We start from the raw sequence: 12,429 nt of genomic DNA on the forward strand, positions 1-12,429 counted from the left end.
ACAGTTATACAAGAAAAATGAAATAAAAAATTTTTTAAAAAATTCTTCAGGCTCAGGAGAACTGTAATCTTATTAAATATATGTCCTAATTGTTCACGTCTTACCAATTAGGTAAAAGTTTTGTGAATCAAGTCCTTACAGAGCAAATTTAATTCACATATTTCAAAGTTACTGAGAATTTATTTCCTAATAGAAGCTCTTATTATCAAATTGACTATTTTAGCAGAACAAGGCTTCACCAGAGAGTAAAAACCATTTGTTTTATAAAGGGAAGCTCTGCTATAGTTACTCCAGAAATCTTCAGAAACTATTAGAGCACTATACAAAATGATCTATTTTAGAAACTAAAATTGATGTTTTTATTATGCTAGATACTGGAAAAAGTTTCAAGAGGTAATTGATTTGTTCCAGTAGAGCTCTAAAATAAGTTCCATTAGATCAAGCAATATTTATAGAAAACAAGATTTAAAGAAATCAGTTTTAAGACAAAAATGATTACACATTATGTAGCACCTTGTGAACTTCCATGCTATTATGAACTGTTTGAAAATTGTGGTTTCCATAGATTAAATCTCAGATAAATTAAGCTGTGCTTGAATAACTGTCATGGTTTAACCCCAGCTGGCAACTAAGGGCCACTCAGCTGCTCGTTCACTCCCCCTGGTGGGATGGGGGAGAGAATCAGAAGGGTAGAAGTGAGAAAACTCGTGGGTTGAGATAAAGAGAGTTTAATAGGTAAAGCAAAAGCTGTGTGCGCAAGCAAAGCAACATCAAGCATTCATTGACTACTTCCCACAGTCAGGCAGGTGTTCAGCCACCTCCAGGACAGCAGGGCTCTGTCACGCCTAACGGTGACTTGGGAAGACAAACGCCATCACTCCAAACGTCCCCCCCTTCCTTCTTCTTCCCCCAGCTTTATATGCTGAGCATGACATCGTATGGTCTGGAATATCCCTTGGGTCAGTTGGGGTCAGCTGTCCCAGCTGTGTGTTCCCCCCAACTCCTTGTGGCCCCCCAGCCTGCTCGCTGGTGGGGTGGGGTGAGGAGCAGAAAAGCCCTTGGCTCTGTGTAAGCACTGCTCAGCAGTAACAAAACATCCCTGAATTATCAACAGTTTCCAGCACAAATCCAAAACATAGCTCCTTGCCAGCTGCTATGAAGAAAATTAACTCTACCCCAGCCAAAACGAGCACAATAATTTAAAAAATAATTTAAACAGTTGCTTGTTCATGCCAGACTTTCACTACAGCAAAAAAAAAACCCCAAACCAAAAAACCAAAAAACTTTGATTTCTTTACTGTGTTATTCAACAGTTTCAGGGGCTATGGCAGTCCCGAAATCAAGAATGGTTCAGGAATAAAATAGGGTAATGAGGATTTAAGTTGTATGTGATGGTATTCGACCTCCAACCTTGTGACCAGATATGACACCAGCAAAATATCTATATTTCAGATTAATCCAGCATTGCAAAAAGGTAGAGTAAATTAGGTGGATCAAGATACAACTTCTTATGTAACTTATCAGGTTTGGATAACAGGCTGTAATTTAGATTAGCAGAACCCCTGCATTTCTTAATCATTAACATGCATTCCTTCATTGTGGTTTTCCTTAACAAAAGCTTAGCTTTGTTTCCCAATAACTCAGATCTATGCTTATGTGGTCCCCACAGAGAGAAGAACAATTTCACATCTGAAAAGGAAGATTTGTAAAGAAATGAACAGCATAGCATTGTTAAACAAAATATTTTAAGTATTAGACAGTAGAAGCTTACTGAGCCATACACAACAATCTGGCTGAGCATCATCTGTCTGAATTTGGCCTGTTGCTTTTGTCTAATACCCTAAACATGTTTGGCTCTGTAACATACACTTCCGAGCTTACAGTCTAACAGGGACAGAAAAATAATTTGATAACTAATTAATATTTGGAAAGTATTTGTGTATTCCAAATGTTTTGGTTGTATAAAACAATTTAAAATTAATATTTAGTGTAACAGGTTGGTTGTCTGAATAGGTCATAAACCACAAAAATCTTAATTTTTTAGTAAAACTTTCAGCACAACAGTATTGTATAGAGCATATTCTTCACACAGATCTTTAAAAAAGGATGAGAAGATTGTAAAAAGCTTTGCAAAGCAGGAAGAAGACAGAAGGACAGAAAGGTAATACAGAATAAGCTGGACAACAAACTTTTCATTTTAATAAAATGGCTCATAATAATACATAAGATAATAGAGAGTATGTCCTTTCCGCTATCTCAGATTGGCAGCCCATTCAGAAGCAGCTCTTTGAGAACATCCAGCTAATGCTGTTTTCTGATAGGGACTCCACGTAGGAGACATCAGAATAAATCTTGATATCTCTGACTATGTTCTACAATATTGCAGCAAGAAAAGATCCAAAAAAACCCCCATCAAACTGTCACAAGGAATAGATTTACTCAGTGGTATTGGATCCACATTCCCCGGAACATGATAGATGCATAAGCATGCTGTATGTATACGACTCCCACATTACTTTTCTGACTGGTGTTGCAGTACTGCCTTATTTATATACTAAAGAAAAGCGTGTCCATTCAGCTGTGTTCATGAATTTAATTAAACTGATTTTAAAACACAAGTAATGTTCAGATTAGCCTTCCATCCTGCATTCCAACCAGAATCTAGATTGTCTTCTGTGCTTTTCTGACTTACGGGATGATTTCCACAGGATTCAGTAGGGACAACACTGTACATATTTGTAGACTATTTTCAGATTCCATTTCGGTGACGTCTAGAAGAATCTGTATCTACTTGTGCATGAAACTGCCAATTCCTCGCATCAACACTGACAGTCCACAGGCAATCTAGTGAGTTAAACTAATCAGGAAATGTATTTTTTTCAAAAATTCTTGATTTGGATACTAAGTCACTTTAGATACCTGATTGCTCTTAGGCATGTCACAATATTCTCAGAGAAAACAGGCAAGGCTTTTGCCACAGTAAGATGAAATCTGACCAAATATTTATCAGTCATTTAAAACTTCTGTGTGATTATTTGCTTCACTCTATACACTTTTATAAGTTAATTGTGTTAGCCTCTTTATTACATCCACTTCCCACTTTCACAATGCACAAGATCTACAGGAAATCGTTTCAAATCAATATTGGACTTAGTGTGTCAAACTTATTAGTGAGTGGTTTGTTACTATGAGTTTATATTCCAGCACTGTGAGCTCAATTGTTTTCCAGTACATTGTACGCATTATTTTACAGCAAAGCTTCAGAGGCTTTTCTGCTGCTGGAAGCCTTTTGCAAATTCATTCTGTTTTGACTGGACGACAGGATAGCAGCAGGGGATGACTAAAAACCAGCAATAACAAAAAAACCCTTTCCCCTCTAGGAGACTCAAACTCAGCTGGAACGCAGACTTCTTGTTGGATGGGAAGGAATTTTTAATTATGTAGAAAGAATAGCTGAATAAAGGAGAAAATGTAAATAATTAACAACTGACTTCACCCTACAACAGCAAGAATTCCTCTTGAATATTTTTAAACATAAAATAATTATAACATTCCAGATTATGGGAAATAAACTACTTTTTCAGGTACTTTTTTCTGTGTCCTGGAATAAAACACCCCAATGTGGCTGTCACTGAAACATTTGTAAAGGGAAGACAATCCTCTAAGTGTCCTTATGCATATTCTGATTAGCTCATGGAAATGTCAGAGTCTTTGCACACGTAACTGGTGTGTGAAAGTCTTCAGCAGTGAATGGAAGAGGAAGGAAAAAAGCCTAGATAGTCCACCTTCGCTGTAATCACACAGCTTTTGTAATCACATGGTACTATCCCTATTTAGAGAAGTTGAAAAGCTAAGTCCAGAAAAGAAGTTAATGGAAGAAACAGGACAACAGCTGTTAGAACTGAAGGAGGACTCGGTGACAGTAAACAGATTGCCAGTGTGCAATGAATCGGCCAAAGCAAAGGACACAGAACAGTGACGACAGCAAGAAGTTCTGAACTTCAGTACGAGCTGGCGCATTGACGATGAATGTAATTTCTAATATGATCAGTTCTTCAAGATAAATCAAACTAGGTAGAGCACTGGGTTTCCTTCAAAAAGCCCGAACCCTAACAGCTAGAAAACCCTCTTTAAAGAGAACTAGGTAAGCTTTGTATAAAAACATGGTGGGCACCTGAATACCACACTGACTTTCAAGGCAAGGAAAGTGAGATGGATTCCATCCTACAGTATTCCTCTTTTCTCCAAAGCCAGTACGTCCATGGCCTTCTTGTACTGGGGAGCCCCAAACTGGACACGGCGCTCTAGATACAGTTTCACAAGTGCCAAATTGACAGGAAGAATTGCTTCCCTGGCCATTCATGCCGATGCAGCCCAGGAGGCTGCTGGCCGCCTTTGACGCAGGGGTGCATTGCTGGCTCTCGGTCAACTTGTCCAGCAGAGCCCCTGCATCCTTCTCTGCAAAGCTGCTTTCCAGTTGTTGGTTCCCAGCCTGTGTTGATGCCTGGGGTTTTTCCTGTTCCAGAGGTTGGAGATTGCATTTGTTTTGTTGAACTTCATAAGGTTCCTGAGGTTCTTCTAAATCCCTAAATCAAATTATGTTCAACCCTAAATGAACTGAATTGTTCATAGATTTAAAAAAAAAAAAAAAAAAAGGACAATAAAAAGAGATTTTCATTCAGATGGTTCTTGGAAGCATTGCAAACCTGCAGGGCTGCACTCTACTTACCACTGAGTAATGTCTGAATAAAACTGGTGAGTCTAATAAACAACCCCTGGTGCTCCCCATGCGATAAGTATTTTCAACTAATAGAAGGTCAGTAACTCAGATGATACATTTCTTCAGTTTAGCTTCAAACACGCTATTTTGCTTTGACAAGGCAGCTGTGCAAAGTTATTTCACTTCAGGTGGAAATGTAGGGCTGAACAAATCTTCTCAATTATTTTTTGAAATTTCAAGCTTCTTAGATCAGGCATTTTCATACCGAAAGCAGTCATTCTTATTTGCAAGCCTGATGTCTGTTCTCCTTTGTGACACTTAGCTTTATTTACTGCCTGTAGGCATGAGTAGCTACAACCATTTCAGGGAAACAAGATGTTACTAGTATTTTTATCCTGCAGGTATCACCAGTAGAATATATGGCTTTCAAGTTCTCCATGGACCACAAATGATGATACTCTAAACAGCCTTTAATCTTCTTATCAGCATGAATTTTACTTCTCTGCAAACTGACAGTGCTCTGCCTGAAATTAAGAAAAAAGGAAATGGTCTTATTATTGCCTTTATTACTTGCAGCACAGTTTCTCCTGCTGATGGCAAGGGTAATCAAGGTGATGGAAACCCACACACTTAATTCTCACTCAGTATATTAAAAGATGTCAAGAAACAAATCCTGAGCTCCTTAACTTAGATAAACCTCAACTGGGAAGAAAAAAAAGGTTACCTGAACAGTAATTTACACTTAAGATTAACTTAGGCACACAGTTGTCATTACTCTAATGAAAATTCAATACATTTTTAATTCTGGCTCTCAGTTTATATTTAGGCTGGTAACGCCATATATAAACGGAGTAAAATAAAATGTGTAGTATTTTACCCTGCCCAGATAGCCAGACATTTAACATAACACATTTACATGATATTGTTTAAGAATTTACTTTAGCAAATCACAAAATTTGCTTTACCCTGATAAACTCTCTCTCTATACGTACACATATTTCAAACTGTGTTCTACAGTGCTTCAAAACATTGACTGGGGAAAGATATAAGACCCTTTAAAGGTTAGTGAGAAGAGGTATTCCCTGAGGAGAACAAAGGGAGAAGGAAGGTCCTTGAGAGACACTGGTGAGGCATTTTCAAATGACGAGAACTGCTGGCAGCTCCAGAAGCAGCAGAATTAAGTGATCTTGTAACCTCTTACTAATGCTTACATTTTTGTGCCTAGCTCAAGCCTCAGGACAGAGACTGTGTGTTTTTGTTACCTTTCATTTACTTCACTTTTACTGATTTCCCGTTGTTAAATAATTCAGAGCAAACTATACACTACACTAGAGCGTATGGTTGTAGTCCTTTCCGTGCATACCCCGTGCATAGCACAAACTCTGGTGGAGACGAGTCTAACCTGTGCAGAACGTTATCCCACCTTCTCCTGAGAACCCTTGTGCTGTATGAGTCCATTCCCGTGGCTTGCCTGCCTGTAGACCAAAGGTCTGATCCTGTTCTTACCTGCCAGCTACGGTTAGCCTAGGGGCTCAGGCTCAAAGTTTGCCACCAGAGCTCACACCCAGACTCACAGAGACAAATCTGGACCTATGGTCCCTCCAGTAACCACCTCTCAGATCCCCAGGCTCCCAGTGCCTGGTCCCCAGACCTATGGTCTTTCCAGTAGCTGGCTCCCAGACCTCTCACCCTGTTCTGGCTTGTAGTTCCCTCATGTCTCACACACACAAACATACAAAAACAGAATAGAGAGCACCCTCTGCCAGGAAAACAGTAATGAGTAGTGTTTAATAAGAAGACAGGACAGACAGCAGTGATCAGCTGCTGGGTTTGTCCAGACAAGGATACGACCAACAACTTATTTATACATAGCTGGCCCCTATTATCCACCTCTCCTCTCCATTTTCACATACTTGTTCCTTCCAAATCCATCGTGGTCCCTCCTTTCCTCACCTTTTCCCCTTCCCTTAAACAACCCATCACACATTTTACACTTTTCCAGAATTCCCTTCAAGCATCCCATAAAAAGTTTTACACAATCCCACAAGCCCCCTCAGATATCCCCAAACAAGTTTGCTCTTTCCCACGAGACCCATGGTAAACACGTTCCCCACCCCTTCTTCCCAGTTACAAAGTCCTGGTTGAAACTCCTCAAGGCCTGGAGCGGCTCCTTCAGTGGCCCGTCCATCGGTGACCTGCGCGCTCTGGTCCTCAGGATTGTCTCTGTTATCTCCTGTCCTCACAGTCTGTGTATCTGGGTGTGGTTTATTACTTCTCATGTCTCTCACCCCTTTTTTTTTATGCTGAATAACCATTAACCAGCTATCCCCACAAAACATGTCCTTTCATGCCAGGTAGTTACGCAGCCTTTACTTCACCTGTGTCTTTTACCTTCCATATACCCTTTCATTCCACACATCCCTACACAGATTTATGACCATTAATTTTAGGCACTCAACTGAGTTTTCTCAAAGGTGAGAGGGGAATTTTAGTGAAAATGCACTTGCCTCAAAAACGGGATCAGTTTCTAGGAGCAACTGTGTCTCTTGTCTTGAGAGGGAATCTTAAGACTATTCTCCCAACTTAAGGAGGCATCATGTCTCTTATAGGCTGATAATTGGATAATTTCCTAAACATGGGAAAACTAAAAAAAAAACCCAACCAAAACCCAAACCCAGATTTTCTAACTCTTTCTAAGATTTCTGGAGTTCACCAAATAATATTTGAAACATGATTTCATGTAACAGGATTTAGTCAAGAAAAGTCTATAGCATAACAAAATAGTTACCTTCTTTGTTCAGTGTTCATAGTACAGGTCACTACAGCCTGGCAGCAGAAATCTGACAGCATATTGATGTACTTGATCCAGAACCCCTCCACTCTTCTTGTACACGTACAAACAGGTTTTTTCTTCCTTTTTTTTCCTTCACTCTTTCCAGATGTATGTCCCAAGCAGTCTTTCTCCTCCCTTGCTCACATTGGCAAGAGTTGGGAACCACTAGACTGAGACCAGCAAGATACTGGCCTTTGAGTGATGAGCAGACCTTGCATCAGCATGAAGTATCATTCCCTCCATATTCTGAACCATACATTGATCCCTGCCCCAAGCCCAATGATAAGTATGGTGCATCTCTGCTTACAATCTCAAAAAACCCCAACCAACAAATCCTGACCAGTCAGATTTCGGCATAACCCTGGCAACTGTGCCATGCTGCAGTGACAGAGTGCCTTCATTCATGAAAACATCTGTCTTAGTAAAGCTCAACTTGCAAATATGGAGAAACGAGAAGATTTTGCTTTGTGCTTCTGCATGCTTTAAGAGCTGCCTGTGAAAGGCAGGGGTGAGGGCTGAAGTTAAGACAGTCATTGAGGAAAGTGGGATTCTGGCATGAAGAACTGATCAGTGCAACCTGCACTCACCCACCACCAGAGGAAAGAGTAACTTACCGTCTTTTTAACTGCAACTGCTTTCCTCCTCTTTCTGTATTCCCACATTGCTCAGCTGCAGGCTGGCTGGCTGAGCTGATGGGAAAGTGAAGACAGGCACGTGGGTGAAGAAAAAAAGACTGTCTATAAACCAGCCCTGCCAAGGTCCCCAGCAAGATCCTCAGGACAACTGACAGCCCACACCAGTGCTCAAAGCACCTTTAAATTTGATTATTCCTGCTTGTTCTTGGATGGAAAACAAAAGGTCACTTAAGTCAAATCTAGTTCAAGTCTCATGAAGTGGCATTGTAAGCTATCCACATTTCTTTGACTAGCGTATTGCTAGTGACTTGCTGTAGTCTTGCACTGCCTCTCTTGTTGGCATGTAGCTCCTTTGGCAGCTGTGATGAGTGAAAAATTTCCCTTGGAGGCTTTTGCATGCTCGTTTCTACTAAATTTCCAAGAGACGTATTCTAGTGTGTGTTGCAGCTTGTTAGAGAAGGTGATTGCTAATCCTCAGACAGAAGTCTGGCCCCGGTTTCTGGAGAGCAAAGCACTGCACACACATAAATATACAAATGTCAGAGCGGCTTCTGGGAGTACCTCCAGGTAACTCGTAGCGGGGTGCCAAGGGACTTAGTCTTAGAAAGCATCTACGACAGATCCGCTTGGTGCCTTTTTAATGACACGTATAGCCACACAAGTAGCACTCAGGAGACCAATGACCCAGGCTATTATGAGACTCAGAAAAATTACTCCTGACAAGGGGCAGGTTATACACTCGCCAAGTTCCTCTTCTTGTGCATGTCATACACCTGGTGTATTGACACTCGGCAGTGAAGAAGAACAACTGAGATAGAGGCCCTGAAGGACCCACATCTGTCAGGAATACCTCCGTGCCATGACATGGGCTGGTGGTGCTGGATGTCCAGGCATTAGATGCCTCTTATGAGTCCTTTCATTGCTTTGAAGTGTTTTTGCAGTGTAACTATGGGAAAAAAAATCAGTTAAGCACTGGGAAGTATTTTTAGGCAGGGTGTACAATATTGTAAAGCATCCTAGAAGGAGTTCAGAGTGCCTGAGAAATCCCATCTCAACTATACCTTGTATAACCAGATAGTGCCTCAAGAATTAATATAACATCATTTTCCCCCTTTATTTGCTTCAGAAGATCAAACAGCTGTTCGTGGTAATAACTTCATTTGGTTCTCTAGTTAAAATAATTAGAAGAATCTATATTCCCCTTGAAAGCAAGCTGTGTTGCAGTAGTTGCTTAATGCATTAACAACAGCACTCACCATCTTGGCTTCTCCTGGTAGGAGGAAAGCAGCATGAGCTCTTCCCAAGGAACACAGTCCCATTTCACTTCACATGCCCTGGCTTTGTGCCACAGTGGAGGAGTTCATAGACAAAACTGTTACGTTCCTTGAAAACTAATGTTCATAGAAGTTGTACACTACAACATTTGGATTAACTAGTTATTGATAATATTTTCTTTAATTCATATAGGCATAGGTCTTAAAATTGAGGAAGTGCATGAGAAAGCAAAGTGAGTCCACTGTTTAAAAAAAAAAAAAAAGGCAAATATTTACCCTCTAGAAGAATTGCTTGCTGCTTCCTTTTTACTTTGCTTCCATGTATTTTACTGCTTTTTTCCCCTACTCGGCATGACCCAAATTTTTCAAGTTAAACCAAGTTAAATATATTGCTTCCTCTTCTGTCTTTTACAAAGCAGACACTAACATTGAAACATTCATCTGTAATGTTTGCTCTTTACTCTTTGCATTATTCTGCATTAAATATGGGATTGTAAAACAAGCATTTAGAAACCTCGTAAAAATAACAGCTATATCAATTACAAGTTTGAAAATCATAGAATCATAGAATCATAGAAACATTTAGGTTGGAAAAGAGCTTTACTCTATCCTTCCTTTTACCTGCTCCATAGTGCAGTGACAAATCATAATCTATCAGTCAGAGACCTTTCACTGTGATTTTTTTTTTTTTTTGAAATCTTACCTATTGGAAGTTATTTAAGGTGCATTGTCTCTTTCTCTGTCAGCACATGGTGAAGTTTCAAACCAGCCCTGCTGATTTACATTGCAGTTCTGTAAGGAACTCTGCAGTGGCAGTCACAGTGTTTTGCTCGCTGGGATACATTTCCTGCTAAATCATTGCTGGAAGTTTGAAAATGCCTTGAAAGAAGACAGGCCTCACCTTTCATCCTTCCAAAAGCTGGGGGAGAAAGAGTGTGCACTATCATGACAGTCATACCGTTTTCCTTCCCATCTAGCTAAATGTCACCCTTTTAAAAATCCAAAAAAGCTTAAAGATTCATTTTAACAACACGTGTCAAAGGCAGCTTCTCAGGTGAGCTGGATGGTGTGGAAAAGTAGATGTCAAATAGTGACTTACAGACATAAAAACATGGAGAGTGCGAAGCTGAGAAACCACACTAACGGACTTCAAGAGAAGTTTAGAGTTTAATCTCCTCCTTGTACTTTTGGTCTATTTTTGTTCTGGAATGAGGGAAAAGTTGGTTTCACCTTTCAGTTCTTATGCAACAGAACAAATTTAGAAAAATGTTTACATTTCTTCCTGAAGGTTTTTGCTCTGACTGTGGCTATTATAAAAGTGCCATAACAACAAGAGCTTAGAAAAAAATGTTTCATTTCCCTTACGTTGTGCAAATGACAGCACTGTGCGCATATCCAGTCCCCTCTGCCAGCACAACTCAGTGAGTTTTAAGCCGAATAAGAGACCCTTTACAACTCAATTGGTTCTCCTTGCTTAATAACCACATTCTCCTAAAACTACCCATTTGTCTGTCTGATGAAAAAAAAATTCAAAGAAAAAAAGAGAAGCAAAGAGATGGGGGGAAGCATGGACCACAGGCAAGGTTAGTTCACTTGCCAGCTCTTTGAAGAAGGCAGAAGAAGGCAGCAAAAGCAGAACAGTGTTGTATTATTTTTTGTTGTTTGCTCTGCTTTTCAAAGTGCCTTGACTGTTTGATCTCTAGGGGATAGGTGCTGTGGTCATTTTTCAGCAAGAGGCTTATCTTTATATGCCACTTCTAGAACTACATTTCATAGTTAGTGGTGAGACAAACTTTCCCTACTTATCTTCAAAACAACTTACAAGCAAAACGGCAAGCTATCACAGTAACATTCTCTTAATTTCTCTTTCTGAGCTCACTTTTACATATCTTTTTTTTTTGATCACGCTCTCTCAATGACTGTTGGTGCTACTTAACCTTTAAATGTCAAAATCCATTTGAATGGCACTTACTGTGAACTCTGCAGCCATACACCATATGTGAATGGCTAATGCACATAAGAATCAAGAGATATATTTCATGGTGCACAGCTAGGCTTATGAATTCATTTTATTATTCCTATCACCTCCCCACCCCCATGAAAATAAATTTTCAACTAGCTACTGCTATTTTAAGAAGAGAGTAGGGAGAGTATATACTGGCAAGCTGATTGACATAAGTCAGCTAACTCTTCCAGCTAAAGGTCTGAGTCTGCAAGCTGTTTCTTGTGGGTGGATCTCTGTGCTTAGCTTGAGAAGCCTGCAGAATTTAAAGTGAAATCAACTATAGCTAAGCTACAAGGCATAAAGTCTTACTTTAAGTTCTTCAAGAAAGAACCACTTACAAAGTAAAGTCACTTTGCATGTTATTATCACCCCTTTCCATTTGCTCCTGATCAGTTTTAACATATAAATATTCTGTATTTTAATTTTTTGTGTTTGTCACATTGGGCAACAAGAAGAGGCTTCTTTCACTGCATCTACCTGCACGGAATCTGAAATCTGAACCAAATATCCCATCTTTTTCCTTGAAAAGTTATGGGGAAAGGCAGAGCAGGGAGCCAGTCATGAAGAGGCAACTGAAAATATTCCCAGTACAGTCAACAGTTTTATTCAGGCTCATCTCTCTAACCCAAAGCTGTTTGGCAACGATTCAGTCATAATAGATGTTCTGTACTCATTTCAGCTAGGACAAAACAGCAGATTTTGTCCAATTCTCATGCCAGCAAAAAAAAAAAGACGACAAAAGGTCCCCTTCCTCCTGCTTTCTGAAGCAGAACGTGACAAATTTTGAAACCATTTATTCAAAATTATGCCCGCGGTATGCTGCAGAAGAGAGGAGGGATTTCCACCTGTGGCCGTCCTTTTGCTTGCAAAAGTGGACTGGCCTGTTTTACCCATTGGAAGGTCTTTCTGTCTACAGAGAAGAAGTTTAGCCTTCAGGAAGGGAGAATGAAAAATACCGATTA

General features: G+C 39.9%; 1 protein-coding gene across 3 annotated transcripts in view; it reads right to left on the reverse strand.

The window, feature by feature from the left end:
* Nucleotides 1-1,723: 1,723 nt before the first annotated feature.
* Nucleotides 1,724-12,429, reverse strand: part of CCDC169 (coiled-coil domain containing 169) — a 46,218-nt gene continuing 35,512 nt past the window's right edge. Inside the window, exons 8-9 of one of the 3 annotated variants that reach the window (XR_008238919.1) lie at nucleotides 8,168-9,134; nucleotides 5,145-5,244 (exon numbers count right to left, since the gene is read on the reverse strand). Coding sequence is in view for 2 of the 3 variants with exons in the window: in XM_052812479.1 (XP_052668439.1) it covers nucleotides 5,049-5,244 (196 nt within the window). In the remaining variant the exon portion in view is untranslated. Of the gene's footprint in view, nucleotides 5,245-7,736; nucleotides 9,135-12,429 lie in introns of those variants that run through there. The other 2 variants (XM_052812479.1, XM_052812481.1) reach the window with 2 other exon arrangements.

Source organism: Harpia harpyja, chromosome 17 (genome assembly GCF_026419915.1).
Source record: "Harpia harpyja isolate bHarHar1 chromosome 17, bHarHar1 primary haplotype, whole genome shotgun sequence".
NCBI lineage: Eukaryota > Metazoa > Chordata > Aves > Accipitriformes > Accipitridae > Harpia > Harpia harpyja.